At 41.7% G+C, this 22984-nt stretch overlaps 1 protein-coding gene across 1 annotated transcript in view; it reads right to left on the bottom strand.

Annotated features, from left to right (window-relative positions):
* The window catches only part of Snd1 (staphylococcal nuclease and tudor domain containing 1), a 401581-nt gene that overhangs the window by 322741 nt on the left and 55856 nt on the right, over window positions 1-22984 (bottom strand). Inside the window, exon 10 of the mRNA XM_038320023.2 lies at window positions 14766-14879. Coding sequence (XP_038175951.1) covers window positions 14766-14879 — 114 coding nt within the window. The remainder of the gene's footprint in view (window positions 1-14765; window positions 14880-22984) is intronic.

Raw genomic sequence — 22984 nt, 5'->3', positions numbered from 1 at the left:
ACATAAGCACTCCTATTCCAGGGTTACTATTCCCAGCCAGGGCAGCAGAAGAGAGCAAAGGAACCCAGGAGCAGATTTTTAGTCTTCTGTATCCTTTCTTTTAAAAGTGGCAAGTCTACTTAGGGAGAGAGGGGTGCTGCTGGCAACCAAACCCTAGGGTCTGGATCCCAGCCCACTTCTAAATAACACAGACAGATAAGGAATTGGGTGATTAGCGAGTGTACTGCCAGCGGCACTAAACATCAGCTCTTCTGGGAGCACGTATCTGCGGAGCAATGCCGCACAGTGTGCTCCAGCGCACTCTGCCAGGGGCCTCTGATCTCAATGGACCTGATTCTCAGGCTTTCTACTTCAAGGCACATTTTCATTTTAACTATAAAGATATAATCATAAAAATTGGAGATAATTTATATCTCCAAAAATAGGTGGCAACTGGTTAAATAAATTATGGTACATCCGTATTATTAAAAACTATGTAACCATTAAAAATTCTGTTTTATGAAATTATTTAAAGGCCAGGGGAAATGTTCTGTTACAAAACATGAACAGAGATGCTAGTGAAAGGCCATGAGATATTAACAGTGTGATATTTCCTCTGGGTTGTAGGATCTAGGTAATTTTTATTTGCTTATTTAAACTTTTCCCAAAATTATAAATGAATATTATACATTTATAATCAGAAACAAATCTGTAAAATTGAGAATGGTGTGTAACGTTGAAAGCAGAGGTGTAAGCCTCCCTCCCATTAACATGTAAAGTTAATGATTTGGTATTACACAGACAGTAAACTGTCCAGGAACTCTCAGAGCACAGAAACCTCTCTAAAAATGACTTACTACCTGGGATTATAGAAAGGGAGGGTCAACCTCACAAGGGCTGGCCTCACTGTTGTGAACTGGCAGACCTCATATGGGAGACAAGACGACAAACGATAAAGTGGACGTGGACTGGGCGCACTCCATGCAGCACTTGCCCAGAAGGTTCAAGGTCCTGGATTCAATGCCAGTGCAAAAAAAAAGAAAAAAAAAAGGAGGAGGAGGAAGGGTCGGAGGGAGGGCGAAAGAGGGAGAGAAAGGGAGAGGTAAGATTGGGTTCAACTCTAGTCCAAAATTAAACATTTAGAAACACAAATTAACTTTCTTCTGTACATCAACTTTGGTGCTTTCAAATCTGGTAATATGAAATATTCTGATCTTGTAAAACTATTTTGAAAAAAGAAACTATGTACTATATTAGCAAAAATAATCAGTTTCCACTTCCAGAAAACTGAAAAACAGGACTATAGAAAAATCCATTCAGCACTGAGGGAGAGGGCCATCAACCCATCAAATCTGCATCCATGTTCATGTGACACATGGGAAAGCAGGTAAACTTGGCTGGCCCACTTACTAACCTCCAGCAAAGTACAGAATCCACCCCACCCCATGTCCTCAACTCATTAGTCTAAGCAGATAACTATGAATTCAACAAAAAGCCCAGGGACATCCAGACACTCAGCGCCAGCACAGGCTTCCTCGGTGTCGTGCAGCCTTTTCTCACATTCCGTAAGTAAGTACAAACTCCCTCTGTGACAAAGAGAATGTTGTTGGCCCATCCAAATATGCTAGTCTTTCTGATAGTTGGAATTCACATCATAAATAAACATTCTCAAAAGCCTTTAGATCACATCTTGAGAGTTTATTTCACATAAGTCAGCACGTGGCTATCAGCATTTCTGACTCTAGCTGGAGTCCAGAGCTGAGCCCTGAACAGACCTGAGCACAGCTCCAGTAAGCCCTAACATGGACAAGCTTTCCTTCATCTCAGCCTTAAAACAATGCCACCCAAAACGCTAAGCCCCCACCACACACTTTTGTGCACATAATTCAAAAGGTAATTGAGGATTTGCTAGACTATGTCTCAACACTGACTTCTCTATAAGAGTCATGAGGCGCCTGTATTTTCTTCCAACTACACAAGGGCTATTTGCACAAGCCAGAGCCAAGCCCATTCTTTAACTGTTCCTTCTTCCAGGTTTTACCAAGTTCAGCTGACAGAATCACCTGAGTTGCAAACCCTCATCATCAAAGTAGCCCTTCTTAAACCTTTTCTTTTGTTACCATGAAGTGAAACTGACCTGAAAAAGAAAAATACTCGTCCTCACCTAACCACCAGCTCCAGCAGTGTGTTATAAACTCTTCCCTAGAAATACTTGTTCTCAGGACAGACCCCTGCCACCTTTCACTGGCACTAGGGCACATTCTAAGTCAAGAGCACCACGTCTGGTTAGCAGTGACCTTGGAGATGTGGTAGTGCTTATACAGGAAACTACTTCTAAATCTAGCTCAAAAAGAAAACTGGTGTTGTCAGAAACCAAACTCCTGGGAGACAGCTTTGTTAACACCCACTCTTCAACTGCTACGAGTAACAACCTAGAACAGTGCTTCTCAAGCTAACGTCTAGCAGTTGTGAAAAACGAGCATTCTGGGCCCCAGTCACAGAGATTTTAATACAAGGAGTTGACTACTGACACCTTAAGGAAAACTGATCTGGCCTCCTTTCAAAGGGATAAAAGCTCAGCCAGAGGTCACTGTGAGAACTAGCAGGGCACAGAGCTGTGGCAGGGAGACAAGGGCAGCGGCAGGTAGTGGCAGACCCTGAATACACACCGCAGCTCTACTGTTCAATTAAAATATATGGCACCAGCAGAGATCCACTTAATCTTTGTCCTCGAAAAAGTCCTGTATAAGCCCATAAGGCTTGCAGTTCATTTGCAGTAAATGAGAAGCAATAATGTTGGGTAGCCATATTTGCAGTGAATCTAACTTTACCAATCAAATGATTTGCCCTTGTAGAACTCTGCATCAGGGGATACCTTAGAAGCACACATATGGGCATCCATTTCCTAGCAGGGAAGGGAGCAGAGGTAAAAGAGATATGGCAAGGTCAAATAACAGCTGAAAACACCAGAGTTCCTAATCCCCAGCTTCAAAACATGAGGTCAATTCAGGGCCACCAAGATGCTAAAAGATCCCTCAGTATCCACAGATTGGCTCTCCAGGACACACCATATCACAAGCCCCCCTAACATGGGCGGTGGGGATAATGGAGGCTTAAGATGCTCAAGCCCTTCTAAAATGCCACACTAGACTTGTTTAAGAAATAATGGCAAGCATTCCCTGGATTTGAGCCTTAGGATAAGAAAATCAGCACATGTTGAATACAGATGCAATCCCTCCCCCCCAAAAAAAAACTTTTCCAATGCACAGCTGCTTGGATCCATGGAGAGGGACCCCTCACTTACAAAAATCCAACTGTATACACGCATATGGATGGGAGAGTCAACATTATATCCTTAGAATGTTATGGGGTCTGTGTGTCATGTTGCATGTAAAAGCGGGTTAGCTCTACTTCCACAAGAAGCTTTACATACTTGAACTGGTCAGCCCAGCCCACAACAAGCAAGCATAACAGACCCCAGGTAGACCTGAGGCAGAGGAAGAAGAAGAGAAGCATGAATGGTGAGGGCCACGCCACAGGGGAGAAGGGAGGGGTGTGGTGGTCATCGGAGGGGAAGGCGCAAGGCAAGGCAAGGCAGACTACACCCCAGCATCTGAGAGGCCTGGGCAGAGAGATCAAGAGTTCAGTAACAGGCTATGCAGCAAGACCTTGCCACAAAAAAAAAAAAAAAAAAAAAAAAAAAAAAACTGGACAAAAGACCAAGGAAACTGGAAAACCTATCCACATAAAGAAGGCCGGTTCACAGACATCAACAAGGCAAACCTGGCCTTCTAACAACTAGAGTTTTGAAGCCTTTTACCAATAGTACTAAATACCAAGTATGAAGGCTGCCATAAAAAAGCTAACATAAACCAGGTGTGGTAGCACACACCTTTTATCCTGGCACTCAGAAGGTAGAGGGAGGTATGAGTTTTAGGCCAGCATGATCTAAATAGCAAGTTTCAGGATAGCCAGGACTACACAGTGAAATCCTGTCTCAAAATAAACAAAACAAAACAAAAACCAGTTACACTGAGGACCACTCTTGCCTTGCCACCACACTCATTATTTATTTAAAAGCAAGACTCCTCCTTTGACAAGTTCTGTATCTAGAAATAACAGCCAAGAGACTACACCCAAGTAGATAGACACCAACTGACTAAATTCCAGAAGCAGGACATTAATCTCACTTATATGGCATACATATGCAGTTTTTAGAGTGCCAGATTGCATTAAATAAGCAGTTTAAATGTTGTTGCTCAAGAAAACTAGAGTACACTTTTGTTATAGCCCCCCTATGAGGTAGTGAGTTCATGTTCAAGAAACTACTCTTTCTGGCTGAACCACACAAAATGAGAGGCAACTTAGCAACACCAAGAATTGCCGACAGGTTCATGTAGCACTGAAACAGCACGAAAAGATGTGAGAGCCACACGAAATATGGAGTTATAGACTGCAAGAAGCCCCTCTGTAAGGTCCACTCAATGGCACAAGAGCAACAAGTTGCCTATAATGTGCTCACTAGGAGTGACTTCCTCATTCAAATACAAGTTATTATTTCTTATTTTGTACCGGGAAAAAGGCATCCCAGGAGAGAGAATAGCAAGTGAATATGGAAAAGAACCAGACCTGGGACGGGGAAGGTGATCCAAACAAAATATAAAAGACAGCAATGTGACAGGGCATATACCCATGTTCATACTTGCAGGGACATCTGCAAAACCAACTTTCTGAGAGCAAGGAGGTGAGGAAAAGGAAACAATCAGGACACACTTCTCCGTGTCTCCCAGCTCTGGGATGGAGACAAGGAAACAGGGTAGCATCTTCCTACCTGAGCATATGTGAGCATTCTCCTGACACAGAGAGACAGGGCAGGGCTCAGCACTGTGGTTCCAGCCCTAAGAATACATTTCTTGCCGCGTGATGTGGCTAAACAATGAAAGGCTGCAGGTTTTAGCTGCACTGAGTCTCACATTGGCCAGGGTCCTTCAACAGTACCAGAGACTAATTTCTATACCCAGCACTGGTAACTCCCTCTGCTGCAGGACCGCACTCCTCTACCTGCTCTTCTTTATGGTAGCTTACCCTGAGAAGCAGACATTTCCCAGAGCCCTGCTATCTCTGCATCAGGGCACCAGAACTAAGTATAACTTCACCTGCAAACAAGAATGCCTGTTCTAAAGGAACCAGTTACTCTTCTGAGAGGACTGGAGTACAGAAGCAAGGAGAGTGGGGCTAACAGCTTTCAGAGAGAGGAGGGGGCACCAAGAGCAATCCACCAGGCAAGCCACAGTCAAGCTCTGACAGAAAGAATCCAAGGTGGCTCAAACAGCTGGCAGAACTCAGCCATATGAGCCAGTGATGTAGCACACAGTGGAAGGGATGAACAAGGCTCTACGATAGCTTCTTTCCCCCTTATAAGAAATAAGGGGTGAATAAAATGAGCTGCTTTGAATGATGTCAAGTCTCCCTCCGGTTAAGGTGCTAACTGGCCTAATAATCCAGACATTCCAAAAGCCAAACCAGCACGTGGCACTTTCTGCCAATCTACCAAGCAGAACACATTACTCCCTCCCATCAGCTGCAGTAAAAGGTAAAGAGGGTTCAATAGGAACAGGGCAGCCAGTACAGTTTGTACCCCAACTCATGGGGCCTAGGCCTCAAGCCAGAGCCAAAAGCCTGACAAGGGAGCCCTGGGCAGCCACACATCAGCAATCCTTACAAAGCTCCACCTACAGCTCTTGCACACCAGTCATTCTAAAACAAGCCATCCAGCTGGAGAAGCAGATGCTAAGCCGGCTCCATGTGAATAAGAACAAGGCTTTCTCCTAATAGCAGCCCACCTTACGAAAGGCAGTCAAACACGGAAAGAGTGGAACCCTCCTGGTCATCAGGAAAGCACCCTTCTGGTGGTCAAGTGGCAAGGTCACAGTTAAGGGTCAGTGCCCTCTACCAATCTGTAGCAGCAGATTAAGAACACGGAGCTGCGATGGCAACTGAGAAAGCAAACACACATTATATAACTGAGTACCAACTATACGCTAGGCGGTTAGCCTGCAACACACTTGAAGAAATGAGGAATCTACTTGACCCAGAAAATCAAACTGCATAGAGAGAAAAAGAAGAAAGGGAGCAAGCAAGCAGAAACTAGAAATTATAAGCATCTAATATGTAGATTTTCCAGGATCTGCATGCACCCAGCAACAAACTCCGAGGACCAGTGTGTAACCAAAAAGATCATGTGATACTTCTGCTTAGCCTTACCAAGTATGCCACAAGGACAAACTGACTCCAAGCAGAGAAATGAGAAAGTAAAGTACAGAGTTTCTAGAATGTCTTCCCAGCTTAACTGCACAAAAGTCCTGTTGTGAAGAGCCCTATACCAAGGTGAACATAAATAAGACAGTTAGCTGGTAGAAGACAGACGTACCCTAAACCAGCCGGGCTTACGGTAGTAGGTGAATTAAGAGCTACAAAATGTGAGCACCCTATAAAATGACTACAGATTTTCAAAGAAAGGCTAAAATGAACAGTGACATCAAAAATATACCTAACCAATGGGACTGTCATTTGCTAGGGAAAAGAGCAGCATCTGTGTCCTTCAGCTTCCCTTTCGAGTCTCAGCTCTGAAGAGCCTCTGCTGCAAACAGTGGGGTAAAGCACTGCTACTTCATAAACCATCATTCCATCAGTGGTCCACCTGCACGCATGCATGCATGCACGTGAGTGCACATGCGCATGTGTGTGTCCTGAAACTATAAACATCTTGTTAATACAAATAATTCCTCAGAATCACAGAATCTATAATATACGAGGAACTTAAATGTTTTGTTTCTAAACAGGACAAAAATCTCCCAGCCCAAAGCTAATTAGCCCACCAAGGATTGAAGCCTACAGCTCTGGCCTGCAAAAATGAAAAGCACTGGATGACTACACTAAACTTGCCTTGAATATAAATGTTACATTTTTTTAAAAAAGTAATTTGTCTAAACACAGTGTAGGTAGTTCTGCAATCAGCACCTCATAAATAAAGAGAGAAAGATGACGGGAAAGCTCTCTAATTGATTTTAAAATTAGTTCCAGCAAAGAAATAATCTGACAACCAACAAGGTCAACAACAGAAAGTGAAGGGGGAAAATACTAGGCCTGGGTAAAAAGTACACCTAAAGACATCAATGGACCAGCACACCTGAAAGGAAGGCATCTGGAAACTGCGTCAAAGCAGGTGTCAGCAGAGTCAGATAGGGACTGATCTTCAAAGACACTAAAACCCTGCAATTAACCCCTTTGGAGGATTGAACTCATGCTGCACTGTTCTAGTAGAACATAAAGGGAAAAACTAGACAGGGAGAGGCAGAGCTGGTCAAGCAATGGCAGAAACTAAAACTGAAACAGAGTAGGGAAAAGAAGTAGCTGCAAAAATCTAAGCCAGCTGTAAACTACCCAGAAAAACAAACAACGCAATTAGGGGGCAGGTGGGAAAGAGGAAAGCAGAAACTGACTCCGGAGACTTAAGCCCCAGTACATGGGCCTCAGCTGAAAAGACCTATCAGCGGCAGTCCGGGGATTAGCAGAGGATTGAGGGGGTAAAATGATGCTCCCTCAAAAGCAATGTATGGAATTAAGTCTTATGCCTCAGCATATGGGATTTAAACATTTGGTAATTGGCTCCTCTATTCATAGTACTCTATAAGATTCTGAGAGGAGATAAAGATGAGAAATGCCATGCCTGGTCTCAGCAGCGTTTAGATTTCACGGCAGAAAGTAGGCATGCGCATAAACGTGTGGGGTGTTAGAGAGAAGGAAAGGGCTGTGTGTATACAAGTGTCTGACCTAACAGGATTCTTAAGGGAGAGCTTTAAGGGGTCAGGAAACAGTAAATGACGGTGCCGCCAAGTCCAGAATCAACAGAAAACTACTACAGCTCAGCGGGGCTGAGAAGCAGGAGGAAACATGAGCACACAGCATGAACAAGATTTAGGGAAGTTGAAAATGTAAGACCGTGTGATGGTGATGATTAAAGAAACAGAGAAGAGAGAGATGGGCTGAAAGAGGTAAATGTACAAGGTTCAGAGGATTAGCCATCAAGACCCACTAGGAGATTGTTAAAATCCTACAAAATATAATATGAAAGAAAGAGGCAAGGGGATCTCTAGCTCAAGGAATGGAAAGAAACTGTAATTTATAAGAGGGAGAAAAAAAGCAAATCAAACGCAACAAGACAGGCACACGCTGTCTTTTCCAGCTTAAAATACACTGAGAAAGATCAGTGGAGTGTATGTTTTAGGAAACTGCTATCTGCCCATATACCCAATGTCTTGACCTTTTCACCTTGCCCACCAGTAACCTCTCCAGCTGAGAAGCAAATCACAGCAATGTTTTGAGTGATGGCACCTCGATATTAATCTCAGAAAACAGGACATCCACATTCTGGAATCTTAAATAGGTGAGCTAAGACCCACCTATCATCTCCTCATAGTAATTTTTTTTCAGCCTTCAATAAAGGAGGTTTCAAGTGTTCACCTCAAAAATGCCCAGATCAAACAATCTGGAAACGGGTACAGAATGCCTCTGCCAGCGCTCTGACACAGACTATGTCTTTTGATCACGCTGCCACGGTCCCCAGATCTCTCCATTGGAAACCTGTGAAATGCTATATTCATTTCAAAGAGCTTCTGCTTGTCTCCAAGGTCCTTAATGCCAAGCTGGAGTCCCTCTCTAATTTGCTGTTTGCCTTATGCTCCCAGTTCCAAGCCTGAGATCACAATCAGTGGATTTACTGGCTTGCCCCACTTTGCTTGGGGACTCAAGTCCCAAAGCTTTCTCTTGGTATGCATCTTAGGAGCCACATGGTCTGTCTGAGGGTCCAGAGGGATTAGCCACCTATCTTTCAGAAGTCCTAACCAGAGGGAACAGTCTGGGAACCACTCACAATTATGTCCTGCGCAACAATAGAACTATCAAAACTTGAATCAGCCTTGCCTCTGACAAAAAAAGCCTTCAAGAATCCCAGAGCATCCTGAGAATGCAAATACCTGCCCTGCTGCTCCTCTCTACCAACTGCCTGTCCAAGAGTCCCAGGGGCCACTGGCCTTAGAGAGTAAAGTAAAGGCAGCAAGGGTACCAAGAGATTAGGAAGACCCTTCACTGGCCAGATCAGCACTTTTACAGGCACTGGTGTGAAAGAACCTCTGTGGTGAGTTCGCTGAGAGGAAGCTCAAAAGTAGGGAATGGAAATGGATAGATATCAAAAGCAGTGGGCTACCAGTGGGAAAGCTTCTCCCCCTGGATTTCCACACTTTCCTGAGTACCAAGCTCACAGACATAGACGGAGTCCAAGGGAAAAGAGGGCAAGCCAGATGTGCTATACAAAGGAACCTGAGAAAAACCTCTGCAATCAAAAGCAAACTTGATCTACTAAATACCTGGGGGCTGGGCAAATGATGTACTAGTTTTTTGAGGTAAATTTCAGCTCCATCTCTCTGTGCCAACTACAATAGCACTGCAAGAGCAGACTTCATGAGGGAATAAGTCAGCCTCTTCACTAGATGCCTGGGGGCTGTTTCCTTTGTCATTAACACTCCAAGTGTAACATAAGGCCCATGGCAGCTCTGGGCAAAGGAGCACTAGGCTTCCCAGTTTCAGATCAAAGCCAAGCGCTCCCTAGGAAGCCCTGAGATTGCACAAAGTACTATCTCCTTCAAGGCAGCAGCTCAGAAAAGCCAGAGCCTTTCCCTAAGATTTAGCACATATTTCTTTATGGCAAACAACTGGATAAGGCAGGCTCTGCCTTTAGAGAAACCCTGAAGCCTGTGCAGGCTCACAAGAGCATCACGTGAGCTCTAAACAGACTTTCACCTGAAGGAGTGTCTATCGCCTAAGGGCTGGCAATGGATTCACCTGAAATCCAGAAGCAAGACCAAGACGAGCAGGCACGCCCAGCGGAAGGCTTCTGAGGAAATACTGCACACTCCTGCATTTAACCTCCCTTCACACTGTCCACCAACAAACCAAGCTCCAGTGAAATACAGGATCTGCCTGGGCATTACAGGAAAGACTTGGGAGAAAAAAAGCTGCTCTGATCTGTGTTTTAAGTGCTTCCTCTAGATCTAATTAGAAAATAACCACAGAGTGGGAGAGGAAAGTATACAGTTAGCCTTAGGCAAAACCTTGTCTTCCTGTAAAATTTAAGAGATGGTGAAAGAAAAAGGAAAGATCCACTTTTCCCTGTTACCAACACCAGCCGCAATTTCTAGATTTCTCAGATCTGTTTTAGCTGATGATAGGCTACTAAAAATTTCTAGGGAAGGGAGAGAAACGGTGAAGAGAATGTGCTCTTTAGTTTTCTAAAAGGCAACGCCATGGGGTACTCCTCTGGAGCTCAAGAGGCCACCTAGGTAGGAATTGCTTCAAGGCCATCTGCCTGCCCATCACATTGCACACACCCAAGACTTCTCTCCCGTAATCCTTCTAGCTCTGCATCTGCATCCTCTCCCACACAGTTCTTTTCTTTATATAGAACTCCTCATATCATAAACTATTGGTTATACCTTTCTTCATCTCAAAGCCACTGACCCTCAAGAAAGTACCTGGTAATTAGACAGAGGGTAATTTCCCAAGTACACGCCTGAAGGCCCTGTATTCCATCCACCACAGACCTTCCTCTCAAACAATCCTCAAGCATTCTGGGTTTCTGCAGTCACATGGCCACTCCCCATTTCCCAAAAATACACCATCTTTTCCTTTGAGATTCTACCAGATCTTATTCTAACTAGAGCAGGAATATATTTTGTGCGAGCTGTATCTTACACGAGGGCATCAAGCCAAAGAGACAAAGACAGAACAGGAGCTAAAATGCAGCCAAGCACACGCACTGACTGACCTGAGGCTTCCTAGGGGAGGGACATCCTTTTCTAATTGGCACTAAGGTATCAAATGACTTAACACAGGGGCTAGCCCCCAATAGATCTACCTTAAATTTTTTTAAAGTTTTTATTATTTATTGAAATGGTCTCTCTATGTAGCCACTGCTGTACTGGAACTCTCTAAGCAAACCAGATTAGCCTTGAACTCACAAAAAATCCAGCTGCTTTCTGCCTCCCAAGGGCTGGGATTAAAGGTGTGTGCCACTATGCCTGCTTCTACCTTGAATATTTGATTGGGCTTCCTGCCTGTCATAGGTAGAAACACTGGAAAGTAGTAAAGGAAACTAAGAACCTGAAACTCAGAGTATGCCTATGCCCAGGCTTCACACATCTATATAAATTACAGTACAACTGGGAACTGCAGACGAGTTTTCTTCCTACACCAATACTGTAAATTTTTGTTAACTTTAGAATAAATGTAGAAGAGAATCTTGAGCTCTCTGGAAGAGCTCGGGGGGATTCTTTAAGGAGAAAGGCAAACACTCTGAATCTTGCAGGACCAAGAGGGACTTCTGGAGTAACAGCTACAGTCCTCGTTTGTCACACCATTCTCCCCCAGGTCAATTAAGGCTTATCAAAAGAAAATCAGAACTGCTCCTTGTAGATCAGTTTTGTATAAATGTAAATTACTTTCATATCTTGTAAATCAAAACATTGACAGAAGAGTTCTTAAGTCTAAAAACATCTTTTTCTCCTTGGTTTAAAATTCCTCAAGACAAAACCTAAAAAACTTTAAAAGTCTTTTGACATATGACCAAGCCCGTTTGCTTTCAACCCTAACATCTAACTATCTGCTAGTCTATTCGTGGTTAAACAAAAATAACTTCAAGTTTGTCACAAGGCCTTCACAGTGTATCCTGAACTGTTCCCAGGACCCGTACATGCCTGGCCCTGCCTATAGTTTCCTACCATCCAGGTGGCACGCCACTCACACACTATCCTCAGTGGCTATCCATTCTGTTACCACAAATTCACCTAATTCTTGTCATTAATGTTTCCAGACCAGATATTGTTCCCTCCCTATTTTTAACTAACTTCTAACTACCCTTCAAGCTTTAAATAAATGTCATTTCTTCAAAGAAACTCAGATTATACACTATCCCTAAATTTTAAACTTTTGTACAGCACTTAGTAGCAAATTATTTATGTAGTTCTACTAAGTTTCAAAGTTCATGAGAGGAGCGATGGCATATCCCAGAACAATACCAGGTGGCCAGTAAATACTGATGGCGACTAGCCCGTTCATCTCAGCTTTTCGAGCAGTTCTTTCTGTCCATCCAAGTAGCCGCTAGCCTCATGCAACTACTCAAACATAAATGAAGACAGAAAGAACTGAAATGAGGTATGAATGTAAAATATAAAACAGATTTCAAAGGCTTGGGGGGGAAGACGACAAAAATCTACTTATTAATATTCTAGTATTCATTAAATGTTGGTATATTTTGGATGTTTTCACAAGTACATATGAAAGCTAATATATTTTAGTTTTTAAGTGTAACTAACTAAAATTGAGAAGAACAAATGTACTGGCTTGTGTGTCTTGCATGATAGGTCTTCAGTGCCTTTCCTCACAAGTGCTTACTTCTCATCTTTGAATACAAACAGTTTCTTAGGGAAATACCAGAACAGCCAGTCATGCTCAGGGATGCTATGTCACTGACTCTGCTGGGATCCCTTCGTACAATTTTCGAGAAGAATTTAATGGACAAATAATGACAATCAGTCTTCATTTCTCTCAAAGCCATATGTTGCAGACTATTATAGCTAAGCTTTACTTGGAACTTTCTTAAAATGGACTAAGAACTCAGGAGTGAACAGAAAGAGAAGGGGGTTGGGAAGCAGACCAAAAAAAAAAAAAGACATAGCTCATTTTGGTAGGAAACAAGAAATGTTATATAACCAGAATTCAGTCTGAGTTAGGAAAATCAAAAACAAACAAAAATCAACAACTGCCCATCAACCACTAGGCTAAGAGGAAAGTATCTTTCACCAGCTGGGAAGCTCCAAATGAACCTGGAAAAACCTGAGTTCTCAGTAGGTTAGCTCTTTCTTCAAAAAACCTATTATTCCACCTAAGCTCAATACCTAAAACTGCTTAGAATCCAGCCACATAGTCTACATTAACATAATGCTTTAGCTAATGATGCAGGCATAAAAATTAACATTCAGGAATTTCCAAGTTGTGGTTGCTGTGGGAACCTTAATTCCAACTTTAGGGCACAGATGCAGACTCGTGCACACTCCCAATCCTCATCAAACTAGAAATGTATATTTACTCTGTGCAATGAGGCACAGCTACAGTTACTGAGACAACCTCATTTTGGCACGTCTAAGCTTTCATGCATTTAAATTCTCAACCTTGCCGCGGTACTGTTTGCTGCCTCCTCTACAAAAAAAAAAAAAAAAAGAAAGCAAATGAACTGATCGGCCAGACATGAAATCACCCATTCTGTATGTTTTTTATGCATGATCTGATTCAGAAGACAATCATGATATTTTGATTTTACTCTTTAGGGCTGTCTAATAAAGTCCTACACAAATGGAAACAGGGTTTGAAACTCAGCTTGTAAATGCACTACAACACGTGTGTGCACAAAAAACAATGGAAGAGCAAATTTCACATCTTTAGAACCTCAAATGAGATAAACAAAAAATGTAGATATTCACAAAACTAATTTCAACCATGATGTTTAATTTCTAAGACCTGCCCTCTCGCACTAGTTTTCACCCAAGTCAACATAAACACTGGAGTTATCAGAGGGAAACAACAGGAGCAAGAGTGATGGCCTTTGAAGCAAGACAAAACCAAACCCAAGAAAATAGTCTCAGTCCTTATCCCTACCACCTCAAATGCCAGAATTATAGGAAGAAAATAACCACAAAATCTAACTTCAAACTGCCTACCTGCACACTGATGACCAACACTTGTTGGAATTTCATCTAAAGCATAATTTCTTAGAACTGAACACACTCAAATCATATGATCAGGCAAGCATTCATTCATTCCAAGATTTAGCAAATAGTACAAAACAATAAAGATAGTAAACATTTGTAGAAAGTAAGTAGGTAACCCCAAGGAGCAAAAACACAGATTCATTCTTTTTCTCTAAAGCAAAGACATAAGGAACTACCAAACCAAAATGAGCATCAAAAGCAGGCCCTGTTCCTATGTAAGTTGGGTGCAGAATTTCTCCATCTTATTCTCTCAAAAATAGCAAGATCTTCTTCAAATAAAATTCACCCACTATCTCAAATATACCAATCCTAACTGCTCTCAGCTCCCTGGGGAGGAGTACCAATAGTAACTATTTGAAATGGAGCAGAGCAGAGGCTATGGTTTGAGCTGCAAATATAAAGGCATAATGCTTGCAGAATTTCAAAGACTTACCCTTTCACATATTTACATACGAGTATTATAGTTAATTTAAACTAATTTTCTGGCTTCTCTACTTGTGCAGAAGTGCAAAACCTTCCTGAGTGATTTCAATAAGAATATCCCCCACTACGTTCGTGTATTTGAACACCTGGTCCTCAGTTAATGCCAATATTTTGGAGAAGTCTAGGAAGTGCCTTGCTGGAAGAAATATGCCGCTGGGTGTTGGCTTTCACATTCCAAAATCTCATTCCACGTGTGCATGTTCTTATTCCTCAACCCCTGACCCTTGTGCGCACAGTTCAAGAGGTGAGCATTCAGTTCCAGCTGCCATTGCTGCTTGCGGCCATGTTTGCCACTATGAAAGAATAGAATCGTATTCCTCTAAAACTATACATCAAAGAAACACTTCCTTCTAGAAGTTGACTCAGTCATGGTGTTTTTATCACAGTAATTGAAAACTCAGTAATTCACTTCCCGGGTCTCACCTGTACATTGTCTCCCTCCAACCTTGGTGGTCGGATGCTCGACAGGTGGATGGTCTTGTAGACTCCAGAATTCAGCTTCACAACAATGGCATCAGCATTTAAAACCTGCATTACCTGTAAGTAAGAAGGCAAAAATGCTTAAACTGGCTTCAGTGGTCCTTGTTACACAGCAAAGAGTCAGGCCCACCATAGGCAGATACAAAAGGTGAGATAAGCAGCCATCTATGGTAATCAATTCGCAAAGACCTTATAATAATCTCTCAATAAAACAGAAGTTATTTCATTCAGAAAGATGACCCATCTTTATTTCTTGTGCTTAACTGTAAGGCTGAAAGACTGACTAGAAACCTGAGCAGATGTGATGGTTCAAGGTTATAATCTAAACCCTCAGAACACTGGTATAAAAGGACCACTGTGAGCTTGAGGCCAGTGAGGGCTATACTGTATGTAAGTTCCAAAATGAGACATCCATGGCTAGAGAGTAAACACTGTGTTTAAATAAGAATAAAAGTCTTTTTTAAAAAATCTAAACCAGTCTATACTGAAAATTTTCTTGATCCAAGTTTAAAATTAAATATCAAAGTTCTAACTCAAGAGGCAAAGGGCAAAGGTTGAATTAGAAAATGGTACCCCTCTCACTACATGAGAAAAATCTAAATAAAATGCCCCAATAGAGAGCAGAAAAATCAAAGACAAGTGAAGGACAGAAAGAACTGTCAGTTCAGCTCAGGGAAGGAGCTGCTTAGCTGTTAATCTCACAGGCAGAAACATTAAATTGCTAAAATACTGCCTCAGCTACTCTACAAGCCATCTTTTTAGAATGCTACTATGGACATGTCTGGTTTTAGAAACCAAAAATCATTAGCATTGCACCCCACTCTCAGCTGAAAACGATTAACTTCCAGTCTGGGATACAAGGATATCTATTGGAAGGGCAAAAGCAAAAATATTTCTCTGTGAAGGTTAGAACATCCCACCAGTGTGCACAGAATAAAAAGCCATTCACACTGGGACAGTACCACATCACGGTACAACCAGAACCTGTGATAATGACCAACCATCAACAGTTCACCCAATTACATCCAGACCCTGTTGTTTTAAGGCGGTTTGGGGTTTCTTCTTCTTCTTCCTTTGCAAGCATTACAAGTAGCTACAGACTACAAAATATTGTCCTCACCCATTCGATCTGCAGAGTGAAACCGGCCTCTGCTATGCTTCCGTCAGCAACCGCCAAGTGGCTGAATTACAGGGTCAGCTGCCACAAAAGGAGGAAAGACTGGCAACATTTCTTTCCTCTTTTATGCATGAAACAAAAGCAGCTAGACAGTTCGTTGCCATAATGGACAGCACACTGGGAATGTCTTAAGGGAGGCCTATTTAATGGAAGATTCTTCAGCACAAAATACATTCATTTTCAGATTCATCCAAAAACAGCTATTCTCCACCTTTACAAAGAACCAGCCAATCACAAACCAAAGATAGATGATAGATAGATAGATAGATAGATAGATAGATAGATAGATAGATATAGACAGACAGACAGACAGACAGACAGACAGACAGACAGACAGACAGACAGACAGACAGGGTAAGGGATGCTCAAAGGGACAATCTTAAGAACAAGCAAAACCCAAAAACAAATTAGAATATGTGTACAACAGAAAATGGCAGTAGCTAAGTACCACCAAATAGAAAAGAAGGAAAAAAAGAAGACAGTCAAAACCAAGCTGTGTGTCCATCCACAGAAGGCTGATTATGGCTGGCGAAAGGAAAGATCTAGGTTTAATCATTATGAGTAATGGAAGTCGCAGGGAAAAAAAGGCCAGCGGTCACAAAGATAATGAAAAGTCTAACCCAGACTAATGGAAACTAGGAATAGTATTTATCTACTATATATTAAGATGAACCTGCAACTCTGAAAGCTGCAAAAGACAGTATCAAGTGACCATGGTTATTTTACTATATACTCACGACAAATCTGAGTCAAGAGAGCTAAACCCTAAAACCCAGAGATTCTCCTGGTCAAAAACTTAAAAATATATAACATGAAGTCAAACTAGGACCAAGTTAAGGCTGGTTATCAGAACTTGGTAGTATCAAAGGGTATAAGACCCTACAAATCCAAGAGTTTCCTTTATCATATTAAAAGGGGGGGGGGGGCAAAAAAAAGCCAGGCGGTGGTGGCACACGCCTTTAATCCCAGCACTCAGGAGGCAGAGGCAGGTGGATCTCTGAGTTCGAGGCCAGCCTGGTCTACAAGAGCTAGTTCCAGGACAGGCTCTAGAAACTACAGGGAAACCCTGTCTCGAAAAACCAAAAAATAAAAATAAAAAAATAAAAAAGGGGGGGCATGAGGTACTTAGATACTGCCTATAAGATACAAGTAAAATATAAATTCAATTACAGGAACCAAAAGAAAATCTCTATGTATGTTACCATCTAGACATATTAATGCCAAGAAAAACTCCTCAATAGAATCTATTCCCAAAGCTATCAGAATGGATACAGGCCCAAACACAAAAGGTCCAGTGACTTGTCTCTATCTTTCCAACCCCTCGTTTGTGTGCAAAGAAAACAGGTGACAGACAGAACACCTGAGGTGTGTGGGCTCCATGATGTGTGTTGTTCTGCAATTCTAACTGCAAACCAGAGAGAAGAAAAACATTCCTCCAAGCCATATCAAGCAAGACAGCTACTATTCCAGCTAACGATGCCTTCAAGAGGATAACCACAGGTAAATAAGGTAATCTTTAGTCATCTCAAATGCACACATCTCACAATATTTCCAAAATCTTACTCTTGGACAAATCTGTACTTACTCCCAAGCTGAAATTAACTCTTATTAAATTGTCACTTGCCAAAAACATGCAGAACGTCCTTATATTAAGACATGAGAAATTTCTGGACAGTCCTGGCTTTCAAGCATGCTCAGAGAGCAATGACACCAGGGAAAGTATCACAGTGTCACACGTTCACTCTGCCTCCAGAATGTGACCATCTAAGTAAGCATCCCCTGTGACAAGGTTAGTATTCATCACCCCTTATAACATGATAATGATAGCAGCAAATGGATTCTTAAAGCTTAAATTTTAGGCCACAGTAGCAGACTCTCTGCTTTGGCATATCCCTGATTAGCAACCTCCTCTTCAGAACTGCACACTCTGGCGCTGCCAAGGATGCAAGGCTTAGCTTTCCGAGAGAGAGCAGGAGGGAAGAAAGGAAGTTGGGAGAGGGGTAGGATTTTCTATTTCTCTGTAAACTGTGTCATTACTGCCTAGAAAATAAGCAAATGCTTACAGAAACATAGAAGGAGCGGTAAAATACTAGTTATAGACACACACTGTGCAATAAGTAAAATACAGAGTGGATCAGCTCAGTAATGGACCACACTGGAACAGCTATAGTTCTCAGGAAGCTGTTCTTCAGATAACTCAAGTGTGCTCCCACAGCTCGCTTCCACTAGAAGCTACAGATCTCTAACCAAGCCATCCTCATGCGGGTGCACCAAGAGATCACCCAAGGCTCAGGAGCAGAAATCTATAAGGAATAAGTCACCATCTGGACTCAAGATTAGATGCACTAAATCCAATTCCTTCCGCATCATTTGAAGTCCACTTGTAACCAGAAAAATGAAAAATGTCTTCGTGATGGTAAGGTATAGGCTAAAGGCTACCAAAAGTCAGGAGAACTACAGAGCTGTGTCAGGGGAAAGAAATATTGATCCCTTTCTTTGGCCCCCTGACATACTGCCTATTTGCACAGCCCCCTACAATGCTCACTATTAGACCAGGGGCCACTGCTAGAAGCCTGCAGTGTGCATCAGATGACAGTCTGCCTTACAACAGCTCTCTGAGCTATGGACACTCTGAGTAACACCCGAGACACAGTCAACAATAGCGCTAATACTACTACCAATCTCAGCACCAGAAAGAAGCAAAGCAAGCATCAACCCAAATAGGACTTCTACAGGTATAGCCAGAGAGTGCACTTGAGGTCACTAGAAATGAAACAAATGCACACCCTTTACCTCACTGATATTGTGACATATGGCTGTTTCTCTTGCACCCTAGCACTGTGTGCTATGTCTGTTCTCCCTGGTTCATCACAGAAGTACAAATGCAATCTTGCTTTTTAAAAAAAAAAAAAGTAAATAATCACAAAAACATCCTAGTATAAACAAACTAAGCACAATCATACCAAATACTATCATAGATAACTAAAAGGAAAGCACACATCAGACAAAATTCTATGGGCAACATCCTACAAAATACCTCACTGCTTCTCAAAATGATCAAAGTCACAAGGAAAACAAAGAGAGGCTGAGATGCTATAAAGAGGTAAAATAACCAAATTTAATGTTACTGAAAGAGAAAAAGTACATTACAAGAAATCTAAATGATACAATAATGACTTTAATTAATACCAACAAACCAATACTGGTTCATTAATTGTAACAAATGCACCATACCCATGTAAAATACCAAAGGATATTAGGCTGGCAATGAATATGTGGACTCTTGGCATTGTTCTGAAATGATCCTAAGAATCCTCTTAAATCTTTTCTCATTCACATGTGCAAACTGTACTGCTAATGAAATCTTCTGTAAGTCTTCGCCTATGTACACTGAAGTGGAGGCTAATGTTCCTGCCAAACTATCCCTATACTTCCTTTCCTCATGCAGGCCTTGATAAGGTCAGGCAAGTGACAAATTTTTCATTTCTTTGTTTTCTGAGGTCTCTGTATGACTGCTTGGGAATATACTGGCCTGTTTAGATCACACCAAATATATTAAGTATCTTTGCTTAAAATTTTAATAAAGAGCCATTTCCATTCAGCATAAAACTAGAAAATAGGCAAGAAAAACAAAAGGCATAAAATTACAAGAATATAATAAAATTAGACTGCTCACAAAACATATGAAGAAAACTCAAAGATTCAACAAATACTTAACAAATGAATTAATTAAGTAGTGGAAGACAAAATCAGCTATTTCTACTAGCAGTAACATCTGAATTTCATCCCAAACAGTAAGTACCACAAAAAACCAAAATCCTCAGGAATAAAAAGACATACATACATACATACATACATACATACATACATATGCAAATTATAAACACTGTTGAAGGAGCTGGAGGAATGGCTCAGTAAGGAAAGTGCTACCTGTGGAAACATGAGGACCTCAGTTGGGAATCACCCCTACCTTCGTAACACCCATGTAAAAAGCCAAGTGTGGCAGCACATGCCTGTAATGCATGTGCACACGTACACATTAACCATTTACAGAGATAAAATCTGTTGGACAACAAAGATAAATGGTATCATGGGATGGGTAACACATCCCATGATTATGGATTAGGAGATATAAGACTGCCAATACGTTAATATTATTTTTGGTGGGTTGTTTGTTGGTTTTGTCAATTTGTGAATTTAATGCAATCCTATAAACACGTCTGCTTTCTTTTCTCTTAAGATGCAATGCTCCACAGATTTATATATAATCCTTATTAGAATACTGTTGTCAACTTGACACAATCTATAACCAACACGGAGAGTTGCTGAGCACACCTGGGAGTCGTTCTCTTAAGTGGGTTACCTGAGATGGGAAGCCATCACCACCACCACGGCCTAGGTTCTGGACAAAATGAAAAGGAGACGAGAAGCTAGGCACCAGCATGCATGCATTCGTTGCTGTCTTATTCTCACTGGGCCTACAATAAGACTAGTGCCCTCAGACTCGGTCTCTGTAACAACTCCCTTGCCAGGATGAACTATGAGCTAAATAAAGCTCCAATAGTTGCCTTTAGTCAGAGTTTTACCACAGCAAGAGAAAAGAAGCCGGGAGAGAAATCGGTAGCAGAGGTGGGGCTGCTGCTGTGGGAAGAACTGTGTGGTTCTTAGGCCACTGGAAATATTTTGTGGCTAGAATGTGGAAGAGTTTGGTACTTTAAGCTAGAAGAGCCAGTGAAGACTAGAAGTATTCCACTGTTTTCTCATGTGTATATGCAACGTGACAAACTGTGTCACACTCCTGGCAGTGGACTGTATGTTGAATTGTGAGCTATCTCTCCAACGAATTGGCTGCCAGGGTATTTTATCATAGTGACAAGAAAACAAGCACGATAACAGGCCAATTGGGGTGCATCTTGCAGTTTTACTACATGTACCACTTAAAGGAGCAACAAAAGAGGTTTGATGGGTTGTTCATTGTTTGATTTTGGTTTGCAGAAATTAAAAAAAAAGTAACAAAATTCCTACTGGATCTCAAAGGACCAAAAATAGGCAAATTCATACAAGATCTCAAAGGACCCAAAACAGGTAAAAACTAGATAATGCATGATTCTTTATCTCAAAACTTATTACAAAGCTACAATATAGAAACCATACAGTACTGCCATGAAAACTGGCAAGTCAGACCAATGGAATAGTGTAAAAATGCATTATGTGATCAAAGGGCTACTGACAAGAATGGAAATTCAGTACATGAAAAAAGATAGTCTGCAAAAAACAACACCCGGAAATTAGAGACATGCATGAAACAATGAACTGGCTCCTTGCCTAGTGCCACACTAAGAACTGATTCAAACTGGATCCATCACTTAAACCTTAGAATTTAATCAATCATTTTTAAATCTTAGAAGAAATTCGCAGAGCAAAAGCTTCACTATTTTGCATCTGGCAACGATCTATTAGATATAAAACCAAATCAAAATGCCTAAAAATTAAAAATAAACAAAACCAACCACTGTGCTCCCAAAGCACAACTAACAATAAAAGATCAACCTACAAAATGTGAGATATTCTAAATCATGTATCTGACAATGAGTTTAATAACCAGAATATCTGCAAAACTCCTAAAACACAACAAAACCAAGCAGTCCAATTAAAAAAATAAGCAAAAACCCGGGGTTCAACACCTAGCACTATAAACAACTTTTGAAAACAGAAAAACAGGCAAAGGACTTTGACGTTTCCCTAAAGCAACCCACACAAATAGACGAGCAAAGGCTCAACACCACTAATTACTAAGGCTAATGTAAAGCAAAATTATAACAAGTAAACCTATTCAGACGACTTCTCCAAGAAAATAAACCAGGGTAGAGGATCTCAGAAACACAATTAAACAGATATAGCTGTGATGCTAAATAACTCTTGAACTGGAAGCACAGCAATATGGTGAGTGTGTCAAAATCAATTCCGTGCTAGCTAAGTGATTCCATTCTAGCAGATCCATGCTGTACCATTGCTACCATACAACCTGATCTCCAATGTTGGCCTAGGCTACCTCTGCCAATCAACTACTTGGGCTCTCGAACAAAAGTCTCAAAGGATAAGCTTGAAGGATGGATAGCTTCACATGCTTCCAAAGCACAAAAGTGGCTGCTGTTTATGTTATTGAAGAGAACAAACATGAGGTCTCTAACAAGTGGGGCAGTGAGAAGGTATCTCTTGGGGACAAGCTCTTTTCCCTTCCCCCCAACAATGCTATTCAGGTCTGTGAAATCTGCAATGCTCACAGATCCAGCAGTAGGGACAGAGAAGCCAAGCCACGTGCTCAGGGGACCATATGGCTACAAACTGCACAGATCAGCTAAAATGCCACAGGGAAGGCAGGCAGGGAACTGGCAGGCCACAACGAGCACAAAAGTCTCAGGCAGGCTCAGCTAATGGCTGTGAAGGGAACACGCCTCTCTGCTAACCTGGAGAGACAAGGAGAGCCCTCTTTCGCAGTTCTTTGTTTGAGGGATGAAACCTCTTAAGCAGATGATGGGAACCAATCTTTCAAGAGGCCACGTGTATCACGAAAACCCTTAGCTGAGTTTCAGTTCATAGTGAACCTCCTGACAAAAACTCTCCAGAAATCAGCTGTCAACCCTCAAAGCATCCTGTGAATAGGTCAAGAGTTATCCTTGCAAGGATTTCCAGTTATTTTAGTCGTGTCCTATACAATTAAAACCTTTAAACCAGGTAACTGTAGAAGGAAGAGCCCCGTTTGGAATAGACTGGCAGGCCTGTGGACTTCAGACTGTAGGTGAGGGCCTTTGTTCAATTTCCTTGAAAATTTACTGGGCACCTTTCTTTTGTTTGGGGCTAGAGAGTGCAAGGGGTGTTGGAAATGGCACTAGGGATTGAACCTAGGCCCACACACGTGCTTGAAAACATCCTACCAATGAATCACACCCCAACCTCTTAACATTTTCAATTGTTTAAAAATGAC

This window comes from Arvicola amphibius, chromosome 2 (assembly GCF_903992535.2).
Source record: "Arvicola amphibius chromosome 2, mArvAmp1.2, whole genome shotgun sequence".
NCBI classification, from domain to species: domain Eukaryota; kingdom Metazoa; phylum Chordata; class Mammalia; order Rodentia; family Cricetidae; genus Arvicola; species Arvicola amphibius.
The sequence above is the reverse complement of the archived record's forward strand: the minus strand, read 5'-3'. Positions and strand labels throughout refer to the sequence as shown.